The following is a 26,299-nucleotide window of genomic DNA, read 5'->3' on the forward strand; positions in this document are numbered from 1 at the left end:
AATGGCGACATGTGGCTACTGGACTAGTGATGCAGTACAGGGGGCGCGTGGAGGGGCCAGACCTGTCTCTCACTGTCCAGGAAGATTTGGGAGCAAAGAAACCAAGAGGATGTGCTGATGAAAATGAGCTTAAGGGAGCTCAGTAGATTAAGAGTCTGCCTTTGGCTTGTGTCGTATTCTCAGGGTCCTGGGATGGAGCCCTGTTGTCGGGCTCCCTGCTCAGCGGGGAGCCTGCTTCTCCCTCTCCTTTTGAGGCTCCCCCCCTGCTTGTGCTCTCTTGCTCCCTGACTCTCTCTTTCAAATAAGCAAATAAAATCTTTAAAAGAAAAAAAAAGAAAATGAGCTTGAGAAAGGAGGAAGGGTCCAAGTTTCCAGACAGATTTTACTGCGGAATGGAATTAAATAGCCAATGAATCGTCCCTGGGTAGACAGTTTGGGCCAGACCATGTCTGACAAACCAGTAGCTACCAGCAGCCTGACCTTTCTGAGCCCTCCCCCGCTTTCCAACACGCTCACTGCTTTCCGGCCAATCTTGGTTAATCCGATTGCCACCTTAATTGAGGATGGGGATGAAAACAAAAAAGAGAGAAATGTGTCCAATTGATTTCATGTCAAGGCTTCCATTCTTTACTAACGCCCTGGGCTTTGGTATTGCTCTTCAAGTGAGAAATTCATTAAAAATAAACAGAATTTGGGGCGCATGGGTGGCTCAGATGTTGAGCATCTGACTCTTGATTTCAGCTTAGGTCATGATCTCAGGGTTGTGAGATCAAGCCTGTGTCAGGCTTCGTGCTGAGTGTAAACCCTGCTTAAGATTCTCTCTCTCCTTCTGCCCCTCCCCCCACAGCTCAAACTCTCTCCCTCTCTCTAGAAAAACAAATAAAAATAAACAGAATATTTTTCCATTCTTTATCTCTTAGAACCACTGACAGAGGGAAAAATTTATCCCGACTATTTTCAGGAGCCAGACAGCCCAGCTTCTGACCCCAGTTCCAGATCTCACCAGCTGCACACACTTAGGCAAGATATTCAAGCTCTCTCTGCCTCTGGCTACTCATCTGCAAAATGGGCACAACAGAACCACTTCATAGGGTTGTGGTGAAGATGGGCTGAGTTAATACAAGTGAAGTTCTAAGTACTCTTCCAGGCACCTAATAAGCACTCAGAAACTATTAGCTATTATCATCATTAATATTACTCTAATAATTATTATTAAAATTTCTTCCCCAGCTTAGGAGAGAGAAGGCAAGATAGAACAAATGGAATTTCAGAGCAAGAATGACCCGGATATCTCTTGGTTTTATTTTATACTTGGGAGTGTGGAGTAAAGCACAAACAACTCTTTAGAGATTTGAATCCAAATCCAGGTAGATACACATCACCTCACAGATGCCCAAGGACAAAGCTCCCAGTAGAAGTACAACTGGGAAGCCGCTACCATGTTTTGAGGCTGTTTGTAGCAGGTGCTATGCTGACTGTCTCACTTGTATTGGTTTGTTTAATCTTTACAAAAAGCCTATGAGGTTGATATAATTATCCTTGTTTTACAGATGGCACCAAACCTAGGCTCATCCAATATGTCGACTTGTAGAAGTCAAAGCACTTAGGTCAGTCCTCAGATACCTTAAGGTACAGATAGGCAAAAATAGAAATAAAAATATATTCAACAGGAACAAAGAACGTATAATCAGGATCGTACTAATTAAACGTTACATAGAGCAGGATTGCTGAGGTAATGAGAGATGGGATGAAAAAGTAATCTTGAGAGGAGACTAAATCTGAACACTATCTTAAAAAGAAAGATTCCATTGAACTGTGAGAAAAAGAGGGCTTTTCTACCCCTTTCGAGAGGGTAGAAAGAACATGCTGGTATTTCCTGAGTGCCTATGATATCATGTTCCTAGGTTAAGCACTTCACACTTAAGCAAGAATTCCATGAGGTTAGTATTGTCACTTTCTGGATGAGAAAACCAAAGCTCAGAGAGGTTAATTAATTTGAACAAGACCACACAGGGAGCAGGGAACAGAGTCAGGAACAGAGCAAGAGGGCCCTCTGACTTCAGAGCAATGGTGATGCATAAAGATTTGAAGTGAAAGTAAGTATGTCAGGCAAGCATATGAAGAACACATGCCCAGGTAGAAAAAAATAGTTTCTAAAGTACACTATTTTTCTTTGGTATATATAACTGATGATGAAATCTGAACCAGCTCTGTGGATTGTACCAATGTCAGTTTTCTGGTATTGATACTCAAAGTATTAGTATTACATACTAATTATGCAAGAAGTAAACATTGGGGGTGGTTGGATTAACAGTTAACAGGCCTTCCCTGTACATTTCTTTGGAACTACCCGTGAATATATTTTTCAAAATAAGAAGTTTTTAAAAAGTTGACAAAGGCACTTGCTTTGAGTGGAGGTGGTAACTGGAAGAGGACCTTGACTTTGGACTCTGATCTGTTTCCGGAGGTCACAAGAGTACCATCATGCTGGAGCCTTTCCCACTGCCCCCTTTGAATGACCAGCCAGCACCATGCTAGGTTGGCTACAACTGGAGGGAGAGATAGGCTTATCAATGCATACACTGAGCACCTACTATGGGCTCTCACTGTGCCAAAGGCTGCCTGGGTATACGAGGTGTTAACAAGACACAGGTCTGGTTTTCAGGATTCTTACAGTCTACTTGGAGAGAAGGGCACAGCCAATAAATAAAATGTAAGTCAGCCTGGATGGACTGATGTTTCTCAAGCAAAGATGCATGTGTTATAGCAATTCAGAGAAGAAATGCTCCTTAGGCTGGGTTGGTTAAGGAAGATTAACCCTCTAGGGGAGATAGGATTTAGGGCAGAGCCCCAAAGGATGTGGGCCTAGCAAGTACACACCCCAAATAGAAATTGTGTCATAACATAGCTACTGTCTTGTATTTTATAGCAGAGAAAGAACATGCTTTGGAATTAAGCAAAACTGGAACTATGAACTAGGTGACCTCAAACAGGACATCCAAGCCCTCTGCTGGTTTCCTTGTTTGTGGAAGATGAACAAAACACCAGGAGGAACTGGTACACAGTAGGTGCTCCATAAATGTGAGCTGTCTGGTCCCCTTATTTCATAAGCATTTTTCCCATTACTGAATTGTCATCATAATCATCATTGTTAATGTGACTTAAAAAACCACAAAAAGAAGACCTGTAATCATTTGCTGAACTTTTTCTATATTATTTGACATTTATTTTGTTTACATTTTCATGCTATTAAAAACAATGTCAGGATGAGTGTGTGTACATTGCAGCTGTTTTTAATTTTCTGGATTATTTCCTTAGGACAGATTTCCAGAAATTGAGAAAGTTATCTCATAGATGATGGGGAGTCATTCGAGAGTTTGTTGAAAGGTGAGAATCGTGTAGTAGTCTGGATGGTTGAATGTTACTTTGGAGAGAACAGAAGAAGGGAGGCACCAAGAAAATGAGCAGGAACCAAAGCATAGGACAAGAAGAGCCAGAGTAGGGGAGAAGGCAAAAGAGAAGAGAGAGGATGGGCCGGATGAGTCATACCTGAGCACAAGGACAGCCCATGGCCCTTGCTGATGGAGCAGAGTTGGGGGCAGAAATCCAGCGCTTGGAATTAGTGACGGAAATAGAGCTCCCCACCCCCAATTGTGTTTCACTGGCCACAATGGTCCTGGAAATGGGGTGAGAAACTCAGCCACTGCTGTGGAGTGCCAGCTTCAGCAGCACTGCATCAGAGTGCCATGTGAGATGTGGGATCAGCCGTGACCAAGAAGGTGAATTGAGGCCAGAGTCTGAAAACTGTCCAGTAAAATCAATGCGCTGAAAGCTGATAAAAATCTGGAGGGAAAACAATGGAGCAGAGCCTTCCAGCCCTGGCTCTCCTGTTTTCCAGATGTCTGCTAATCAGAGGCACAGGAGCCACGTTCACCACGATGTTTGTAAACAAAGAAACTCAGACTGAAACTTAGCCAGCTGGCTGGCATGTCTTCGAATAAGTAATTTAAGTGCAGACCTCATTGGCATAATTTTGAAGACTAGGAGATGACATGGAAACATTTTGGGATGGGGTGTTTAATGAGAAAGGTATATGCTTAAGTGTGTCCACAGGATGGCCCAAACTATGGAATTTTGATCAAACCAGGACAGGAGATGTTCAGTCAGGAAAGGAAACATGTTGACCTATTGGGGGTATCAAACCACAGTGAATTTTCTCCTTTGTTTTCATGCCTAGGAACGCTGGATATTTGCATTATTTCCCCAATTCCACTTCTCTGTAAGTCTGATTAGCAGGCTCTGTTCCCGCAGAGCCACTGTTCCCTTTCCATGTTCTCAGTTCTGTTCCTTTCTCCTTTCCTGGTTCTTGGTTGGACAATGGTCCGTTCCTTCTCCTGGCTGTGGAGGGGCATTTCTAATTTATAAGATGCTACCTGCTGTTCACCACATTCTTCCTCCACGGTTAAACTTTAAAATCACCGGTAACCCCTGTTAACCACTGGGAAAAAACCTAGTACAGAATCCTTACTGATTTTTATTTCAGCATGCTTTGAAATGAGGGAAAAAAACAAAAACAAAAAGAGCACCGATAAGATACACACTGCGGCCACCAGAACAGGCAGTGGCCTCTTCACTTCAATTCACACGAACTACTGGCTATTCCCAAGGTGTGGGCCTCTTTCGCCTCACTTAGAAAATGACTCTCTGGTACAGATCGGACAATGAATCTTTGTTTTACTCATTGCTCAACACCCAATTTTCGAGTGCCAGCAAATATATGGGTTTTTAAGGCCAGTTACCTTATTTTGTGCCCCAAGTTGGGAATAATGACTGTGCTTTGAGAAATCTAACTCAAAAAGGAGGCACTGAACATTCCAGGGTTTTCGCAAGCTCTGCATTGGACTCGGGTTGCTTATATTACTGAATGCTGTCTGTGTCTCTTCATATTGTTATTAACATCTCACTATTTTCAGAGCTCATCACAGCCTGTTTGATAAAATCTAGGTTTCAGGTTCTCAGCATGAGCAGTAAAAACAAAGATCACAGTATTACATGGCTGCCAGCTTCCTACAAAATAATAACAACACCAATAATAATGGCTCTTGAGCACTGTCTGTCGGCCCAGACCATACATGCATGGTCCAGGAGAACGAGGCCTGGGAGAACCAGGGGTGGAATATAAATACTTTCCCCTTGCCTTGGTTCAGAATTCAATTCTCAGTATCTGCACCTGCCCAAATGCACAGGGAAGCAGGTAAGAATGGGTTGATGGCGGGCACCTGGGTGGCTTAGTAGTTGAGCTTCTGCCTTTGGCTCAGGGTGTGGTGATCGTGGGGTCCTGGGGTCGAGTTCCACATCAGGCTCGCTGCAGGGAGCCCGCTTCTCCCTCTGCATATGTCCCTGCTTTTCTCTCTGTGTCTCTCATGAATAAATAAATAAAATCTTAAAAAAAAAAAAAAGAACGGGCTGGAGGTTTTGTTTGGAAACAGCCTCAGTGTTCATCAATAGGGAACTGACTAAATAAACCGGTGAACCTCCAGGCAATGGACTTTATGCAGCAGCTGAAATTAATAAAGCAGGGCTATGAGCACTGCCCCCAGTAACTCTCCAAACATATGATCAATTAAAAAGGAGGCTGCAGAACACGTATGGCATCATATCATTTGTATGAAACACTCAGAGATGAAACAAACTTGGCATGTGTGTAAATGTGTATATAAAACAAGCTGTGAATACACAAAGAAAGACGAGTAAGGAAACGCAGTGCAGGGTTAGCAATGGTTCTCCAGCGTGGGGGCTGGAGCTTGGGGCCTAGGGATGAGGAGACAAAGTACTCACTAGCCCCTTGTGGTTATTTAAATAAAATTTAAGGCCCAATTTCTCAGGCACAGTAGCCACACTTTATGTGTTCAACAGCCACATGTGGCTAGTGGTTACCATATCAAACAACATAGATATAAAACATTTGCATAACCGCACAAAGTTCTCCTAGACAGCTCTGACTTAAACCTTTGGTTTTTATTTCAATTTCCTCCTCCAACAAAAATGTTTATGTATTATATAATACAAAAATGTATTATGTATGGATAATACATCAACATACATAATTTTCATGTTTCTGCCATTTTCTCTTCAAATCTGATGGGAATCATTTTCTGTTCAAATATTTGGAATCCAAGAATTTAATCACACACACACACACACACACACACACACACAGAGGCTGTTTTCTGCACTTGCTCAACTAGGTTTTTGCTGGAATTTTGACACAGGGTTGCTGTTAAAGACCTAGAAGTCATTTCACTTATTCACCCATGCACACACCTGTGCATGCAACAAAACACATCCGGTACATTAGACATGATAGAAGATGAAAAGAAACAGAATGCAGGGCTCTCGTCCCCTTGGAGTGAAAGCATGTGCACAAGCAGCCTTAACAAGGCAAGTACCAGTGTCACTGGAGCTAGAGAGCCAGCGTGCTGGGACTTCCAAGGGTGGAAATGTCGTTTCAGTTGAGAAATATTGAGGCACAGATAATATGTTGACAAACAAGAGAAGCACAGGCATTCCAGGCAGTGGGAACAGCATCAGTAAAAGCTCAGAGGGGCCAAGTCCAAGGGAGCATCGCATGGTGTGCGTGTGTTAAGGAGGGGGAGGTGGTGAAGTGCCCCCAGATGGCAGGCCAAGAGGGGAACTGTCATTATTAGGAAATAACAGCCTCGACCACTTTTTTTTTTTTTTTTTAAGGTAATCTCTACACCCAGCATGGGGCTCAAACTCACAGCCCCAAGATCAAGAGTTACATGTACTACTGGTTGGGCCACCCAGGCGCCTCTCAACCACATTTTATTGGGCTGTAGAATGTGTAATGAATCTACTTCCAATGGATGATACATGGATGGAGCATGGTCTGTTCCTCCCATAGACCACTGGGAATGAGATTCTTCTGGCAGAGAATCAAGACAAGGTGTGAACTAGCAGTGCCCACTTGGAGGTGTAATGAATGTAAGGGAGGCAAATTCAGTCTCTTGCCACAGTGGAGTGGTGAGTAAGTAAAAAGAGAAGTCAGAAGGAAGGAAGGGCTTCTGCTCGGTGGCTCACCTGCCTCAGAGCAAATGATGACATTTGGGATCAGAGATGAGGTGGGCAAAATGCAGGCTCCCCTCGGCCTCTCTCCCTCCCTTTTTCTGTGGGGGTCACCAAGTGGAGTTGACAACTGAAGGGGAGTAGAGGGGCCATCAGGACAGACACCTGGAGACAAGCAAGAGCAGAGCCTCACGGCATCAGCACTGTGACACGCAAGGACGCCTGTCATCAGACAGAGGTGAGCACCCAGAGGGCACCCGTCACAGCCGTTCAAGGGCAAAGAGAGTTTCAAGAAGTAAATGGTCAAGATAGGAAAAACCTGAATAAAAAAAAAAAAAAAAAGGAAAAACCTGAATGCTGAGAGGACAGTGAAGGCATGGGGCTCGGCAGTCAGGCCTCCACTGGCAGTTTTTCGGACAGGTTTTCTGTAGAGAATTGACAGTAGAATCTCAAATAGAATGGATAAGTGGACAGCCACCAAGGAGGAAGGAGGAGAGGTGTACTGTCATCTTCCATCACTTCTGGTTTAGAAGCGTCTAGAATATTACATGAGTCATTTTATGTAACAACAGCAAAGGTCATGCTTGGTCTATCTATGCATCCGTCATGGTGGACATGCTGCTCTGGCAGCGCCCCAAACTGCTGCCAGGTGTGGGCACTTGAGGAGCCACAGGCCACCTCCAGAATCAGCACACAGGCTCCTGGGCTCGGGGGCCAGCTTCTGAAGTGGCCTCGCTCCTTGTGCTTCGAGAGTGGCCTCAGTACCCTAGACATATTTTGTAGCTTTGATGATAGAATTACTGTTAACAGAGTAATTATTGAACCATTGCTCTTTAATGATTCACTTAGTACTATTTTATAAGCATTGTTTATCAGTATAAGTAGTGTACTGGGTACATTTGTGGAAGGAAGCATTTTGTGGCCCTTTGAAGCCCAGAGAATCTTAATCAATGAGAGCAAAGAAGGGAAAAAAGTGAACACTTACGTGTGTAGTTGTCTGTAAGGTGTTCTGAGCTCAGTGTGGGAATTCACTCATCTGAAATGTATTCATCTGAATACAGCACATTGAGGCATTTGATTTTTCTTTTAAGATTTATTTATTTGAGGGATCCCTGGGTGGCGCAGCGGTTTGGCGCCTGCCTTTGGCCCAGGGCGCGATCCTGGAGACCCGGGATCGAGTCCCACGTCGGGCTCCCGGTGCATGGAGCCTGCTTCTCCCTCTGCCTGTGTCTCTGCCTCTCTCTCCCTGACTATCGTAAATAAAAAGAAAAAAAAAAGATTTATTTATTTGAGAGAGAGTGTGTGTGTGTGCGGGTGGGAGGAGGGGAGGAGAGAGAAAGAAATTTCCAGCAGACTCCCCACTGAACACAGAGCCTCACGACATGGGGCTCAATCCTAGGACACTGAGACCATGACCTGAGCCAAAACCAAGAGTCAGATGCTTAACCGACTTAGCCACCCAGGTGTCCCTTGATATATTTTTTTTAAGAACGTTTGAACTGTGGGGCATAAGAAGCCTTCCAATAAATAAGTCCTGCCTTCAAAAAGCTTGCAGAATAGTCCGTAGAATCTATCCCATGAAAACAGTGCAGCATTAGAAATTTCACTGGCAATTTGGCTTAAGTTTGGAGCTAAGAGCTAGAAATTAGGATTTAGGATTTACAACGCATGTATGCCTTCCCCATTCCCATAACATGTCCAGCTTCCTACTGTGGTCACTAAGCAGCCTATAAAAAGCAGGGTTACTCACCTCTAGCTTTCCAAATGAACACACAGTGTCAAATATAGAACCCAGAGGAAGCTTCATTGTTAGGGAGCCAAACTGATTGAGAGCAAGTGTGAGTGCTCTAAATATATAGAGGAACTAGCAGATTTAAGATGCAGACTCTTATGGGCTATGAATCCAAGATCAATCACTTAAGAGTCCAAATATATAATCAGAAAGTCTGTCACAGCACGAGCTGTCAGTGCCAGAAAGCAAAATCGGCACCATGCCCAGAGATGCTAAAAAATAAAGCCAGGACCAGGGTGGTCGCAGTGCCAGAGGGAAAATTTCAAAAGCAACACTTTTGAAATGCAAAACAGAATCAGGAGCAAGTACCAGAATTCTGCAAAAATGCAAAACAAGTACTAGGTTGAGTCATACTAAAAATGCCAAGTAAGCAGCAGGCCGAGCACAGCCAAGACTCATTTTTAATGAAGCAGTTCTAGCGCACATGGGTGTTCTGGACAAACCGGCATGGGGAAGAAAGTCCCCCCAGCAGGTTCTGGCCTCTGCAAGAAGCAGAAAGCAGGTGGACTAGGAAGACAGCCCGGTGAGTGCAGTGTGTCTCTGAAAGCAGAAACCCAGCTGGAAAGGAACAGCTCCTTAGAAAGCTCTCAATGAGAACTGCAGAATGGCTCCTTGGAAGCATATCCTCGGGCCGTGTTACTGCTCTGTTGTCATTCAAAAGGATGTTCATAGTAAAATATCCATTATGACCTCACCTGTTCATATGAACGTCAGCTAACATTAAGCTCTCATTATGTGTCAGGAACTCCTAAGAGGTTTGAATGCATTATGTTATGTAATCCTCCCAGCAATATTGAGGGGAGGTTTCCCCATTTTACAGAGGAGGAAAATTGAGGCTTAGAGACTTAAGTAACTTATCTAAAGTCATACCACTGTTAAGAGAGGTAGCTGGAATTCAAACCGAGGCTGTTCACACTTGACCCTGGCCTATAAAGGAGACACTGAGATTTATTCCTTTCTGTGTGTCCTTAGGGAAAAAAAAAAAAATTTAACCAGGTCTTTGTGCAGAGATGTCACAAGCCAGCACATTTTTAAGAATTATTAAGACCAGGTGAATAATAAGGCTCAGAATTCTTAAGCAGAAGACATCGCTGTGGGCCATGAGGTCATGGAAGCCCAAAAGAAGAAATGGAAAAATCAATCCTGTATACATGCCCGACCCGGCTCAGCCATCAGCCAATGCCTATGTTGGTACTGAGACGGCGTTGTAGACCTGGTAAAGCCAGGCTTTAGTTTGTCATTTAAAGTCCTAGAGAATGCCAGTGGCAGCTCTCAAAAGGCCTTACAACAGATGGCCCTGCTCTGTGGGCCCTCTGCCCACTGCCCTGCTGGTACCATCAGCTCCCCGGCTGCCAGCGAGGAGCTGGACTTCCCGGGGCACTTTCCTCCACTCTCTGCTCAGCAAGTAAGTTGTCTAGCAGCATACCCGCCCTGACCAGCAGCTCTCAATGATTGCTTTTACTGGGGTGCTGGGGACCATCTTGGGCTGCGGGTAAGATCCCTGGTGCCGGCTGGCACAGGTCCTTGGCTGTCTCCTGGCACACCGACTGCCAGCAATGCAAAACAGACTCACTATTGTTTACATGCATGCTTTCTTCTTTAGCTGGGTTTCGTAAGGTCTTATTGCAATATAATTAACATGCAGTAGATGCTCAGATCTTAAGAGTTCGCTGACTTGAGTTTTGACAACTGTTTATACACTTGTGTAACCACCACTCAAACAATAGATAAAACATTTTGGATCCCTCTAAAGAGTACCCCTTTCTAGTCAAGCCCCTTACCCAACCACTATCATCTGACTTCTAACTTCTATCATCATAGATCGGCTTTTGATTGCAGTCTTGCATAATTGTTTCTAAAACATAATTAGAAGATTCTAGATAACTCTCCACAGGCTCTTGACGATGAAAAATACTTTTAATTATATTTGTGTTCCACCATGAAAACACATGCTCACTACACAAAATGTGAAAAAAACACAATATTTTTTAAAGGAAATTCAAAAATCATCCATAATCCTATCACACGGAAATAACCACAGTTAGTATTCCAGTGGACTTCTTTCAGGGCTAGTACACATGCATTGATTATAGGCTGGCTCCCTAGTGGAGCATGAGCTTTTTTTGTAAATAAATAAAGCTTGTTGCTGCTCATCTCAGAGCAGGCCATTTAGGGCTGTCTGTGTGAGAGGCGGCTTGATAAAAAAAACTAACCTGCAATTTAGGGCGCCAGCCCTCTGGTTCAGAGGAGATCAACATCTGAATTCACTGTTTATTTTCTTCTGTTGAATATGTCTTGCATGCCTTTTCCCCTGGACCTCTAACGGAAGTCACTGCTTACAAGGACAGTCACTAGCTCCTTGAGATACACCCCTCACCTAGTATACACATTTGCCAGCCACTCAGACCACCCGTAATGGACCCTTCAAATCTCATCATCATTCCAGCCACTTCCACCACTACAGGGCAGTATCAGACACATCCTCAATTTTATTTATTTAAATCTTCTTTCTTCAAAAGAAAAAGAAGGTACTTTTGGGACTCCTGGGTGGCTCAGTGGTTGAGCGTCTGCCTTTAGCCCAGGTCGTGATCCCGAGGTCCTGGGGTCGAGTTCTGCATCAGGCTCCCCCACAGGGAGCCTGCTTCTCTCTCTGCCTAGGTCTCTGCCTCTCTCTGTGTCTCTCAAGAATAAATAAAATCTTTTTTTTTTTTTTTAAATTGGTACTGTAATGATATTCTTCATTCAAGTTGGAGGAGTTTTTCAGAGAGGCAAAGAATATGATGACATCAGTTTGTGGTCTCCTTTTCTGTACACCCCGAGCAATCAGGGGACTAATGCTAGGTCATCAACCATGTCTGAGGCTGAATAATGTCCCATTGTATGTATAGATCACATTTTGCTTATCCATTTAGCTGTGGATAAGCACTTGGGTTGCTTCCACTTTGGGCTATTTTGAAAAATGCTGCTATGACCGTGGGTGTACAAATACCTTTTTGAGGCCATGTTTTCACTTTTTTTCAGTATATATCCAGAAGTGGAATTACTGGATCATATGGTAATTCTATTTTTAGTTTTTTGAGGAGCCGCCATACTGTTTTCCATAATGGCTCTATTATTTCGCGTTCCCACTAGCAGTGCACAGGGGTTCCAATTTATATATATATATATATAATAGCCATCCTCATGACTCTGAGGTGATATATTATTGTGGTTTTGATTTGTATTTCCCTAATAATTAGTGACACTGAGCATCTTTTCATGGGCTTGTTGCCATTTATATATCTTTGAAGAAATGTCTAAAGTCCTTTGCTGATTTTTTAACAAGTTTGTTGTTGAATTGTAGGTACTTTTTCGGAGAGAGAGAGCATGTGTGAGGTGGGTGGGGGTGATGTAGGGGAGGGGTAGAGGGAGAGGGAGAGAGAGAATCTTAAGCAGGCTCCAGGCCCAGGGCAGAGCCTGACTGGAGACTTGATCTCATGACCCAGAGATCATGACTTGAGCCAAAATCAAGAGTTGGAGGTTTACCTGACTGAGCCATCCAGGTGCTCTGGTGCTCTTTATATATTCTGGATAGTAATCTCTTATCAGATGTCTGATTCACAAATATTTTCTCCCATTCCATGGGCTGCCTTTATACTCTATTGCTAGTGCCCCTTGGTGCACAAAAGTTTTTAATTTTGATGTGGTCCAATTAATGATGGTGTTTTCAGTAAGAATCCAGGCATAATAGAGGAAAATAGCATTGGAATGAAACAGACCTGCTTCTTTTCTTGGCTATGCCACTTAATGAGCTGGTTGACCTCTAGCCAGACATTTAACTTTTCTGAACATTTCTTTTTTTAAAGATTGTATTTTAAACTAATCTCTACACCCAACATGGGGCTCAAATTTAGAACCCTGAGATCAAGAGTCACGTGCTCCACAGACTGAGCCAGCCAGATGCCTCCTTTTCTGAACTTTCTTATTATTATCTGAAAATGGGTCAGGGGAAAGGAATATCACCCCCTCCCTAGGATTTTTGTGAAATGTGAATTACATAAAGCAAGAATCAGGGGAGGCCAGGTGGCTCAGCAGTTTAGCGCCACCTTCAGCCCAGGATGTGATCCTGGAGACCTGGGATAGAGTCCGTGTGGGGCTCCCTGCATGGAGCCTACTTCCCACTCTGCCTGTGTCTCTGCTTCTCTCTCTCTCTCTCTCTCTCTCTGGGTCTCTCATGAATAAATAAATAAAATCCTTTTTTTTTTAAAAAAAAGCAAGAATCGTAGTGCCTAGCACTTGGAAGGTACACAGCTCTTATCCATGCTTATCCAATATACTTGTCAGCTTGCATCTTCCCATTCAACAGGACCCCAGGACAGACACTGTTTGTATTAACAAAGGGATCATTATTCTCATCTGATCAATGAGGAAATGGATGCATAGCCAGGTTACATAAAGGTCCTGAGATCCCAGTGTCTATGTTGCCATCCAGAACTTTTGAAACAGCTCTTGTGGGTGCACCCTAAGCCCCTGCTTCCTCACTCACAGGACAGATGACAGGTGCTCCAGCCCATTAGCAGACCTAAGAACTGGGAAACCCTTAAAGACCATCCAGTCCAGCTTTCCCAATTTGCAGATGGTGAAACTAAATCTGAGGGAAGTTGGGAATTTTGCTTAAATTCACAAAGCCAGAATCAGGCCTGATGGCCAACTCTCCCTCCCAGCACAGGAATGAATGTCCTTGATCGAGCAGAAGGAAAGCGTTGTATGATGTCCAGGACTGCCCACTCCTCAGAACACTCAGCCTTGTTCTTCTCCGATAGTGTTGTCTGGGGAGAAGTGGACATTCCTAGTAGTGCTGAGGAATAGCTTTGGGGTGGAACTTCTCAGGACAGTCAGACATGTTTACTGCTTTTACCAGCTGCTGGGCCAGGCAGCTAGTAGGACCAGGCACTTTCAGAAGTTGGGTGGGAACACTATGGAAAGACTCTGGTGTTTGTTTTCTCTTCTATTCTGTCTATGACCCTCAGCCAAGATTTGCATACTTGCTATTCTACTCAGCTCTTCCATACTCCAGCTCTGAGACTGCAGGTGCACAAGGCTGTGTAGTGCTTTATCCAGGAACATTCTGGTGAGGTGCCTCCAAGCAATGAGAAGACAGACATTTCAGAGTGCCTGGGTGGCTCAGTCGGTTGAGCATCTGCCTTAGGCTCAGGCTGTGATCCCAGAATCCTGAGATCGAGCCCCCGCATCAGGCTCCTGCCTCAGTGGGAACTCTGCTTCCCCCTCCCTCTGCTCCTCCCCCTGTTCATGTTCTCTTTCTTGATCATTCTCTCAAATAAATTAAATTTTTAAAAAACCAACAGACATTTCATTTTTTTTTGCCTCAGAGGGCCTTTTTATCTTTCTTGTTCCACAAAAGAAGAATGTACAAAAGATATGAATGGAAATCAAAATAGAGATTTGCCCATAATTATACTACTAAGTGACCTTCCTTTTTGAAGAAAAAGATTGTGATATTTATTCTGAGCTCCACAAACCAAGGAAAAATGTGTGAGAATGTTTCTCGAACTGCCCTTCACCATTTCTGCAGGCAGACTAATTAGCTGTTTCTCATAACTGACACTGTCAAAGTCTAGACGGAAAGTCATGGTTATATTCTGGAATATTCTTTACTGTACACAACATTATGACCAATGGGGGAAGACAAAGTAAAATGATGAAATATTGTTGCTGTTGCTACAGGATTCATTCTGAGATACCCCCCCATCCTGGCCCTGCCCACTATCGTTGGTGCTCTAGAAACATAGACTGCTCATAGACTGCTATGGATGGATGGATGGATGGATGGATGGATGGATGGATGGATGGGGAGATGACACACATAATTATTATATAGTTAAATGCAAACATTTGAACACTTCCTACAAACCAAAGATCTCTGCTAGATGCTAAGAAAAATAAAGATAATTAAGATAGAGCTGTGTCTTTGAGAGTGTCACAGATCTAGTGTAGAAAGAAAGAAATGACATTCAGTGTAACAAATAAATGACAAAAATAACAAGCATAGCATAAGATACAATGGGGACACAAAGAAGATTGTGGCAGGAGGCTGTGGGGCTCTTGATTTTTTTCAGTATCATCTTTGATGCATCTGCTTTAGAAGCATCCCTCCTGTACAAGTAGTGAGAAGACGTCACATTACAGGCTTTCTGTTCTGAAGAAACTCTGCCAAGGTCTTTATAAATGCTCTTGTAATTTGGGGATTCTTTTTCACACAGTTTATAAACATTATTTAAACTATTGTCTACCTAAAAAGAAAGTTGGGACACAGAGCAAAGTCTTTCTCAATAAGCATGAGATGAAGCATGGAGCTCTGCCAAGCTAAGAATCTAAGACTCCTGCTTCCCAGGTGCTAGAATTTATCTAGGTCCTTTTGTAGGGTGATGGCAAAGTCAGTATTTGAACCCAGAAGCCCTAATTCTCAGATTTATAGTCAGACCACAGGATGTGAATTAGGGCACTGAGCTTAAAAGTCATAGATGTAAAGCTACAACAGAACTATGCCACATCTACTAAAGTATTCGGTTTGGAATTCTTCCCTTACGGTGAAATTTGCTGTTTGGCATAAGGTGCATGAATTGCCACCAGGTACGAGGGCAGTGTTTGATCTCACATGAAGCTCTGTGAGCACCTGCTTAGGAGACAGTGGAGAGAAATGACTTCAGCCAGCTGCATGACCTTGAGCAAACTGTTGGACTTTTAAATCTCTGTGCCCCCAGCTCAGCCACAGAAAGAATGGCACCCACCATCAAAGGACTGTTCTGAGTTGAGATAATGAGTAGAATGACACGGGGTTGCTAACTGTCAGTAATACGTAAGAACTTAGCATAGTATAAGACTCGGCTAAAGGGGCCCTGTCTATCCTCTTGGTGGTCTATAAGATTTTCTGGTCTTTCTAGTGCAGGGATGAAAGGAACAGAGTCACGGACTGCCAATCTGTGAATGGTTCTCGAGGAGACCCGAAAGTGCTCAACATAATCAGCATTCTGGTGGTCCCATCTCAGGGGCCCCATCTGGCAGGCAGATTTCACAGAGGCAGGTGTCTAGCTCACAAGATGGAAGCCACTCACTGGTTTTACTTTTTTTAACCTTCTATCTAAGACATTTAAAACAGAGTCTAAACATAACACCTCCATCCCTGTATATAGGGATTGTCACTGTTTCTGGAAAGGTTAAGGGCATGCCCCAGAAACATCCATTAGAATTGCCTGGATGGAAAAAAAAAATCGCTTGGATGGGGATAATATCACTTTTGATAAGCATAGAGTTCTGTGTATGGCAACATACTCACCTAGACAGTATCTCTTTTGACCCCGTCAGTAGACCTTCACCACATCAGGCAGACTGATTATCCCTATTTTACAGGGGAGGAAATGGGCTCAGAGGGAGGGGAACTACCTGTCCAGGGTTCTATGGGTAGGGAGTGGTTATCTGGGACTGGGGCTACTGTCCCCCTTTCCCCCACATGGCTTAGTCCTGACCCACCCCTCAGAGGCAGCGATCACCACATCTAGACTAGCTGGACCCGAAGGTGTGGGGCTTCGGTGTGGAGAAGAAGTTTTTTTGTTTTTTTAAGATTTTATTTAATTATTCATGAGAGACACAGAGAGAGAGAGAGAGAGAGAGAGAGAGGCAGAGACACAGGCAGAGGGAGAAGCAGGCTCCTTGCAGGGAGCATGATGTGGGACTCGATCCCGGGTCTCCAGGATCACGCCCTGGGCGGAAGGCAGGCGCCAAACCGCTGAGCCACCTGGGCTGCCCGGGAAGGAGTTTTAATTCACAGGCAAACTGTTAGAGAAGCAAAGGTCCTCCTGCTGGAGCATCTGGGTGGCTCAGTGGTTGAACATCTGCCTTTGGCTCAGATGGTGGTCCTGGGGTCCTGGGATAGAGTCCTGCATCAGACTCCCCACAGGGAGAATGCTTTTCCCTCTGCCTATGTCTCTGCCTCTCTCTATGTCTCTCATGAATATATAAAATCTAAGAAAGAAAGAAAGAAAGAAAGAAAAGAAAGAAAGAAAGAGAGAAAGAGAGAAAGAGAGAAAGAGAAAAAGAAAGGAAGGAAGGAAGGAAGGAAGGAAGGAAGGAAGGAAGGAAGGAAGGGAGAAAAGAAAGAAAAGAAAGAAAGAAAGAAAGAAAGAAAGAAAGAAAGAAAGAAAGAAAGAAAGAAAGAAAGAAAGAAAGAAAGTTGTCCTGCTAAAGAAGGTGCCCAGTGGGACGCCTGGGTGGCTCAGCAGTTGAGCGTCTGCCTTTGGCTCAGGGCATGATCCCGGGATCCTGGATCAAGTCCCACATCGGGCCCCCTGCATGGAGCCTACTTCTCCCTCTGCCTATGTCTCTGCCTCTCTCTGTGTGTGTCTCTCATGAATAAATAAATAAATAAATCTTAAAAAAAAAAAAAAAAGACGGTGCCCAGTATCCCAGGCCAAGTGCTGACTGGAGAGCATGTCTTGAAGAACACTGCCAGTCTAGGCATGTGTGTAACTCGGTGGTGGTTGTGACAGCCCCACTCTGCGCCCTTCCTGTCCCTCTCTCTGTGACACATGGCCATGCCTCCTCAGATCCCATGCCATCACTGGCTCCTATATCCTATCTTTTGGCCATAGCAGCCTGCTCTCTTGGCTCCTCTGTTACTTACTCATGTATACCTAGGGCTTTCCCAGGGCCCTGTCTCTCCCACAAAGCAAAGCAATGATAAAGGAGCTAAGAGGGGTTCCAAGAGGCAAAGGACCCCGTTCAGAAGTGAGAGCTCCCAGCTTCCATGCTAACTGGCTTGGGACCAAGGAGAAGGCACCGTCCCCTTCAGGGCTTCATGCCTGTCTTCCGCACTCCCCACTGCGGCCCCAAATTAATATATGTGAGTCTGTGAGGTACAGTGAGCTCTACAGAGGAAAGGCCTGTATTCTCTGAAAAAAAATCATATTATGGGGCAGGCCAGTGCTGTGGAAGGGAGGGGGAGTCCACACTCCACCTAGACTGAAATCCCAGCCCTATCACATAACTGTGTAGCTGTGGGCAGGTTACTAAACCTCTCAATGCCTCCCTGCTCTCATTTCTAAAATGAAAATAATAATCCCTAACTCATAGAATTTGGGGAAGATTAAATCACTTAATACATAAAAAGTGCTTAGATTACTGCTCAGCACACAATAGTGCCCAGTGAATGGAAGCTAAAGTAATAGTAATTGTATTGCCATTTGAAATACATTTAAGGCTGAAAAATGTAGAGGGTCAGGTTACAAAGATAAATAAAAAAGATACTTAATTTAGGATTCACTCATTCAATAAAGTTTTTGAGTGCCTTATTCTGTACCAGGTAGTGTCCTTTTTTTTTTAAAGATTTTATTTTTATTTATTTATTCATGAGAGACACAGAGAGAGAGGCAGAGACATAGGCAGAGGGAGAGGGAGAGGCAGGCTCCCTGCGGGGAGCCCAAAGCAGCACTCAATCCCAGGACCCCAGGATCACACCCTCAGCAGAAGGCAGATGCTCAACCACTGAGCCACCCAGGCATCCCTGCCAGGCAGAGTCCTATGCCCTAAAGAGGCAGTAGGGAGAGAGAGAAATGATTCCTTGTTTTCATGGAGCTGACAGGCTAGTGGAGAACATACAGGAGAAATACTGGATTGTGATAAACAGCTGTGCAAGGCAGGAAACTAAGGCACATGGACGAGAGGAACCAGGCAGTCTCCCTCACTGCAAAGGCAGGAATGGCTTCTCTAGGGAGCAAACTCTCTGAAGACTCACAGCTATCTGTGGAAGGAGAAATCACATCCGCGGCCGTAAAGTGGTTCAAGAGCCTCAGTGAGTCTTGGTTTACTGCAAACCAGGAAGGAAGCTGAGAACAGAGCCAGCAGCAATTTCAAGGTAAGGAATCAGAACCCACAAATTTGTATTTGGACAGGTCTTAATACTCTCCAAACTGGCAGGGAGCACATTAAGGGAACTACATTTGCAAAAGAAAAATCTAATTTAGACCAATATTTATGAAATATCTCGTCTTTTTGGTGGAACTCAGGCAGGATTTTTCTCTCAGATCTTAGCATCTCAGAAAGCTGTTTTGGGCTAAGGCAACTGGGAAAAAAACACATATCTACAGATGCTATGAGTCTTGCAAATGACTTTTCCCCTCTTTTTTGGCCTACGGAAGCCCAAAACTGAATTTCCTGTAGAAAACTCAAAACTCAGTTTGCAACAGGACCTGCTGCTATGCACTCCCCACCAAAATAACTTTATTCTTGGCTTTATTTTTTTTCTGTATAATTCTTGAATTTTCCCTGCTTTGATCTCTTTATTATATTGCAGGTATGTGAACATGTGTATGTGTATGTATAAAGTATAGGCTCTCAATCATCTTTAGAACAAGTTAGAGTATAATATCTTTATAGCCCTAAGTAATTTAGCACCTATTTTGAAATATTTTTTCTTGTTAAAAAATTTTTTTGAGAGAGAAAATAAACTATTTTCTGTACATGTTTGTATAACTCACATTGATGTAGCATGGAAAATTTTTTTTTAAGTTTCAATTCCCTTCCCTTCCCCACCCCACCCCCATCCCGAGTCCTACTGCTTTTTTTTAAGGGACAAACATTTCCCACCGAAAATGCACCATTCTAAGGGGGCCAAAGCTTTCCCACTCTGGTTACTGCCTGTGCCTGCAACAACTCTCTCTACTTTCCTTCATTTTCACTTTATCCCGCCCCCCCCCCATTCCATTCTGTAGAGTGCCCCCAGCTTCATTTCTCTAGAAGATCAATTGTGCAAATCAACCTTTTGGCAGTTTAAAATCTTCAATGGCTCCTAACGTTCATAGAGTTAAGTGAAAAACCCTTATTTTGACAAAAATCTCCTCCACCAAGTTGTTCCCCAACCTGATCTCTGTCCTAACCCAGGTAGCACCTGCCCCTAATTCTCTCTGGACAGGTCTTCTCTTTCCCCACCTCCATGCACCTTCTCACACTGGTGCCTCCACGGGGAACACCCTCACCCCCTTCTCCATTTAGTCCTCAGACCCCCTTGAAAGTCCTCCCAAATGGTTTCACCTCGCAGTGGTCTCTTATATTTTATACCTCAAGATACTGCTGGCTGAACATCTTAATGAATAACTCCTGGATCCTGCAACACTGCAACTTTACTGAATCTACCTTTGTATCACTTACAGTCTTACATGTTTAACAACTTGGTTACTTACTGAAATTGTAATCTTCTTGACAGAAAGGGCTTCTCTAAGTTTTTTTTTTTTTTTATCCCCCTTGATGCCCTATGGAGTATCATATGTAGCTGACACTCCAGAAATACTTGACAGTGTGCATCTTCAAAACACAGAGCATAAAGCAGATAGCAGACAAGTAGTTAATATCCTCAATAAATAAAGGACTCACTTGTATGAAAATTCACTAAAATGCAAATGGCAAAAATACACACTAACTGCTTAACTGCTAGAAATAAAGAATACAAGTTAAAATGATACAACTTTTCTATCAAATTAGCAAAGGTTGGGGGGAAATTTCAATATTTAATGCTTTTGAGAGTACAGGGGGACAGGTACTCTCAGGACTGCTAGTGGGATTACAATTGATACAAACAAAATAACTTGACAATATGTAACAAATATTTTAAATGTTTATATACCTTGATCAGCCCATTTGGAGGGCTATAGCCTAGATAGTCTAAAATTCAGAGAAAGCTTTGGTACCCTTCCCAGGGTCATAATACTGTATGTACAACCTAAATGTGCAAAAAGGAAATTATACTTCCACTCAGTGGATTGTTACATAGCCATTAAAAATGGCAGCCATGAACCAGGGGCAGGGGCAGGCAGGAATGCTTATATTGTAATGTTAAAGTAGAAAAAAAAATACAAAATGATGTAAAATAATTCCAACCACATAAATGCGTAACGGAAAGATACCAAAACAGTAAAAGTGATTATACTTCTTACAGTTTACTGTGTTTTCCAGATTTTCTAGAAGGATTGGATGACTACCAGGAAAAAAAAAAAAAAAAAAAGCTTTTCATATTAGATTTTCCTTTTTTTTTTTTTTTTTTTTAATATAAGGAACAGTCTCACAAGCACTGATCAAGCTTTTGGGACATACATTTTCATTTCCCCCTGGCTTTTTTATTAAGAAACAGAGAGGAGAGAGTTGAGGAAAGGGAAGGAGGAAATGGGAGCAGCCCTCTTATCCTGATTAATCTCTGCAGTGAGGTGGGCGGGTGTTGTCATCTTTGCAGAGCCAGGAAACAGGTTCAGAAAGGCTCAGGTCCAAGGTTACCTGAAGGACAGAGTCAGGGTTCAGACCCAGGGTATGGGCCCCTCAGTGCTCCCTCACCCTCACACTCAGGGTAACCCAGCCAGGATGAGGCAAGGAATTGCAAGGTAAGGGCAGAAGGTGAATACCAAATCCTAGTGGTCATTTCTATAATAATATTTTTTAAAACATTGATTTTAGTGAGTAGGACTGTGGACAGTTTTTTCCCTCCTCTTTCTTCTAGACTTTCTGTAAGGCAGTATTAACTTTCTACTTTTATACATGTGCAAAAAGAAAATTGCACTTGGATTAACTGAACTGTGAGCTGCAAGGAGATCTCACCCTGCTCGAGGGGACCAAGAGAATTGAGGTGGGGTGGGGTGGGCTAAGAGGAGGCAGGGCACACAGCTCCTGGCCCAAGCCAAACACCACACCATAGGGCTGCAGGAGCCTCAATATTTGGGGGAGGAGACTGCAGCGTGTGTGTGTGTGTGTGTGTGTGTGTGTGTGTGTGTGTGTGTCGTGGGAGTTGCCTGTGATGAGGAGGAGCAGCAGGAGCTATAGAGCTTTCTGCGACAGTGAGCCTTGCACCTCAGAGGGAGTCAGCTCCACCCTGCAGCTTCTCCACACCAACCACACAGGTGGCACACATGCGTGCTCCGGAAGACACCTTTAGAGAAGGCTGTGCGCCATGGCTCACTGGCCTATAGTCAGGATTCTCAATCACAAAGCATGAAGACAGGCGGGTGTTGAGGATGAGACAGGATCTAGAGTTAAAGAGGAATTTGTGAGGGATGCCTGGGTGGCTTAGTGGTTGAGCATCACCTTTGGCTCAGGCTGTGATCCCAGTGTCCTGGGATTGGGTCCCACATCGGGCTCCCTGCATGGAGCCTGCTTCTCCCTCTGCCTGTTTCTCTGCCTCTCTCTGTGTCTCTCATGAATAAATAAATAAAATCTTAAAAAAAAAAAAAAAAAAAAGAGGGATTTGTGAGAGCAGCTTCTGTTCTAGTGGGATCAGGCTCTGTGGACTGTGGTTCTGGGAAAATCCTGTCCAGTGGCTTTCCATGGCCCACTGCCCTCATCCTGAAGGGTAGCGTTTCTTGGAGAGCTCTGCTTCACCTCAGTGGGTAAGTGGGACACTCCCAGGCAGGACTGCTGTGGCTCCATCCCAGGAGAGAGGGATAGGGAAAATTAGTTAGACAATTCTAACACAAAGAAACATTAAGGGGAATTCTTCTCTTTTCAGAAAATTTGCCTACCCTCTTTCTACCCCAGTACCAAATGTTTTTATTTTTCTAGCTCCCTTATCAACCTGTGTTTATCAGTCTAAACAAGAATCTGGGAAGTCACTGCATCCCTTTGGAGAGCCATTTCCAGAAAGTGACTGGGGTTTAGGAAGTAAGGAGGTAGGTGGGGTGAGTTTGGCAAAGGGGAAGCAGAAGCAGTTCAGGGGCTTGAGTGGCCAGTGAAAGAAGGTGATCAGCATGGTTATGCTGGAGTGGGAGGTGATGGCAAACAGTCGTCCAGGAGCTGGCAGAGAGGAAAAGAGAAGGGTAGAGGCCCAAGAGAATCTGAAGGGACCAGGCTTTTGAGCGACCTGTCTTGTGAGTGCAGAACCTCTTAATGTACTGTCACACCTACTACCCAGCTTTAAGGCTCACCCACAGACCCAGGAGGCATAGATGGACACTCACTCCATCAGTTCATACCGAGATGTAGTTCCGAGGGATGACCCCACTTATTTGTGGTCCCAAAACCATGAGCTGGCTTTTGGATTGAGTGGGCGGACCTCAGTTCTAAGATTCTGTCTCGAATAGCACTGTGTCCTCTAGCCAAGACAAGGGGCTCTTATTCTCCCACAGACAGAAGAGAAGGAAGGAGATTGACAAATTCATAGTGGATCAAGTCACCAAGGTACGTGGTCAAGGGACACCTTTACCTAAAGCTTAGGTGACTTTTGGCTATCCATGGGGCCCCCGCTGCCCATTAGTCACTAAAATCCTGAGTGGCATTTTCCTAATGAGCATTTATTCAAGGCATTCAGGGGAAAGGGGCGCTGAGCTAGGAAGCCTTTTTTCATTTTCCCTGGTTCCACCTATGTCACCTTGGGCAAATCACTTGGAAAATATGGTAAAGCAAGAACCAAACATAAGAAGACTGTGCCTTCCCAACCTCTCTATCCACTTCCTTTTTCATTTCTCTCTTGACGGCTGGAGAGGGAATGATTATGAGTATTCACATGGACCCTTTCTTTTCACAAATTTTAAGAAAACACTGAGATCCAGGCCACTGAGCCCTCCCCTTGGAGAGCAGGCTCCCTTTTACAATCTCCTAAGACAAGGCTTTGCACTAAGCAAGACTCAGTAATAATCTCCCAACCAGCACTGGGACAACTTTCCTTTGCTGCAGGCAACTGCCCAGAGGATTCCTTCTTTATAATCTCTCTATGAATGATTTAGGAGTAACTACCATCTCTCTTTGCATCTGGAGGAATAAAAACATAACAGAGAAATGAAAAAGCTGTGGTGTATCCAAAAATAACACCCAGCAACGTTGGCTTCCCACTTTACCTTTCTGTACCAACCAACTCTTCCTTGATCTGCTTCATACAACGGAGGCAGATTGGGACCCCCTCAATGTCCAGATATCTGGGATCAATTATCAAACTGTCTCACACTAAATGCAATGAGGTGGCCCAGCAGAACTCAGGTTCCTAATTCTTCCTCACCCTGATGGGCCTGGTCCTTACTCCCTCCCCACTGCAGGTGCCCTGCAGTCACATGCTCTTGTCAAGTGATCTGCTGCTTTGGGCTGCATACTCTGCAGAAAAGAATAGGGGGTAAAACAGAAAGAAAGAAAATACAGCTTTCTCCTGGGAACCTCACAACCTCCCAGCTTATAAAGCAACTGCCTTGTTACCTTCCTGCAGAGTCCCCACTGGCCAGCAGAACACACTCAAAAGGTCAACCACCCCTCCCTTTGGTGCATCCAAGAGAAAGAGTACTTGCTGAGGGGATCTGCTGATGTCTCAGCCTGGTTCAGAAATGCAGATATGTGACCAATGGGATGGGGGGAGGATGCGGAGGAAAAGGCTGAATTTCTCTCTCTCTCTCAACAGTGAGGCCCACCGATTGCGGAGCCTTTGTACCATGCTCAGCTTCCTCTGCCTCCACCAAACTTTGTGACTCACAGTCTGTGTGCAGAGTGAGGCAGCTGAGCGGGCCTCAGTGGTGGGTTAAATCGGGAACTCGCTCTTCTCCCAATACTCACCTCTCAGCTGTCACCTGAGTCCCTACCTGGCAGTGGGGATGGGAGGTGAGCACAGTTCCAGTTCTTTGGTCCTAAATAGCTGTCAGAACCTGGGACCTGGGTTCTGATGGACTTATGTCCATCAGGATCAGGTCTCTCTCTCTCCCTCTGTCTCTCTCTTTCACACACACACACCAGGTCAGAGCATCTGGAGGCTCTGTAAGGCAGTTGATTTTCTAGACCGGTCTGGGTCTCCAGGGCTCCATCCACTAGAGATGCAGCGTGAGACCCAAAGCGCTCTCTTTTCTTCACCCATGCTGCCTCCAAACCTGAGAAATGCCTGGCAAATTTTTAAAGCAGAACTGCTCATCAGGAGGGTCTGGCTAACTGTTGCACATCAGTTGAGGAGATGGCTGGGGAAGGGGGGAAGAGAGGTAGGTGGGCGGGCAGCCAGGAGGTGGCTGGCTCCCCAGAGCTGCGCTGTACCCTCGGCAGCGTCTCCTCCCTCCATCACTGCGGAGGGCAAATCTGGAAGTTGGGGAACCTGGGACCCACGGGCCGCAGGGGCGGACAGAGGCCGCGTCCATCCAGGGGCGGCGACACGAGGCTCCCAGTCCCGGCGATGCCCCAGCCCCCCGCGCCGGCGCCGCCCCCCGCATCCTCGGAGCCCGGCGAGCTCTCCCGGCTTCCCGCAGAAAACTCCCCGGCACAACCCGCTTTTGTTAATTCCGCAATTGCTGTCACACGATCACCCCCGCCAACGCTCCCTGCCGGCCGGGCTCCAAGGGTCCAAGAGGAGACCCGCTCGCCCCGGAGCACGGCCGCTCGGGACGCCCCCGCCCCGCCCCCGCCCCGCGGACGCCCACCGCCCACCCGCCCCGCAGCCGCAAGTGCCCGGCGCGCAGGACCTCCGAGGACCCGCGGGTCCCCGGCCTGGAGCATCTTTGTCCTCTGAGCGCAGCCGCGCGCGCTCGGAGCGACAGCAGGAACCCAGCCGGGCACCGAGGCTGTGCCGCCCGGCCCCGCCGGCCCCGCGGGGGACAACGGCCCGCGCCCCGCAAGTTTGGAGGCGGGGGCAGAGGCCGCCTTACCGTACATCTCTGCGGGGCGAGCGCCTCCCGGGAGGCCGCGTCGCCGCGTCGCCTGCAGCCAGCCCCGGCGGCGCCTGCCTTTCATTCACAGCCTGGGCGGCGGATGGCGGCGGCCGGCGGCGGCCGGGGCGGGGCGGGGGCTGGAGCGAGGGCGGGACGCGGAAGGGCCGGAGCCGGGAGCCGCGCGCCCATCCAGCCGCCGGGCGGAGCGCGACCGGCCTCCGCTGGGGTCGCGGGCAGGGCCGCGCCGGGAGGGGAGGAGGCTGTGCTCACGGGGGTCCCGCCCCCGGCCCGGCCGCCCCGCCCCGCCCCAGGCAAGTTCCCGCCCTCCGCCCGCCCCGCCGCGCCCCGCCCCGCCCCGCCCCGCCCCGCCCCGCCGGCCTCCCCGGAACCCCCGACCCCCCGCTGGGGCTCCCAGGCCCTGGGCGGCGCGTTTTCCAGCCGCGGCGTTCCTCGGGGGAGCCGCCCACCCTAATCCCCTGCTCCTCTCGGAATGCGCAGGCTGACCGCTGGCCTCGCCTCTAACCCGTGGGCCCCGAGGGCCAGCCCGGGCTTCCGAGGCTGCAGGTGTACCCCTCCCCGCCGTCTGTCCGGGATGCGTAGGCAGAGCCAAGGGACGCAAGGAAGAGGAGCTGAGGAACAACTCCCCTCCCTTGCTTGGCTTCCTTAGCGAAGCCGCATTCCCTAATTAAGAACCGCCCTGGAGCCTTCCCAGCCAGTCTCCGGCCAGGTGCTTGCTGCCGAAGGGCGTCCTTCCTGGGCCAGACCCGCGGGAAACACCGCACTCCAC

General features: G+C 46.1%; 1 protein-coding gene across 3 annotated transcripts in view; it reads right to left on the bottom strand.

Annotated features, from left to right (window-relative positions):
• Window positions 1-25,656, bottom strand: part of EFR3B (EFR3 homolog B) — a 94,023-nt gene extending 68,367 nt beyond the window's left edge. For all 3 annotated transcript variants that reach the window (XM_072770841.1, XM_072770840.1, XM_072770839.1), the window contains exon 1: window positions 25,510-25,656. In XM_072770841.1, coding sequence (XP_072626942.1) covers window positions 25,510-25,594 — 85 coding nt within the window. In that variant the 5' untranslated portion in view covers window positions 25,595-25,656. The remainder of the gene's footprint in view (window positions 1-25,509) is intronic.
• Between the last annotated feature and the right edge of the window lie 643 nt (window positions 25,657-26,299).

Source organism: Canis lupus, chromosome 12 (assembly GCF_048164855.1).
Source record: "Canis lupus baileyi chromosome 12, mCanLup2.hap1, whole genome shotgun sequence".
In the NCBI taxonomy this organism is placed as follows: domain Eukaryota; kingdom Metazoa; phylum Chordata; class Mammalia; order Carnivora; family Canidae; genus Canis; species Canis lupus.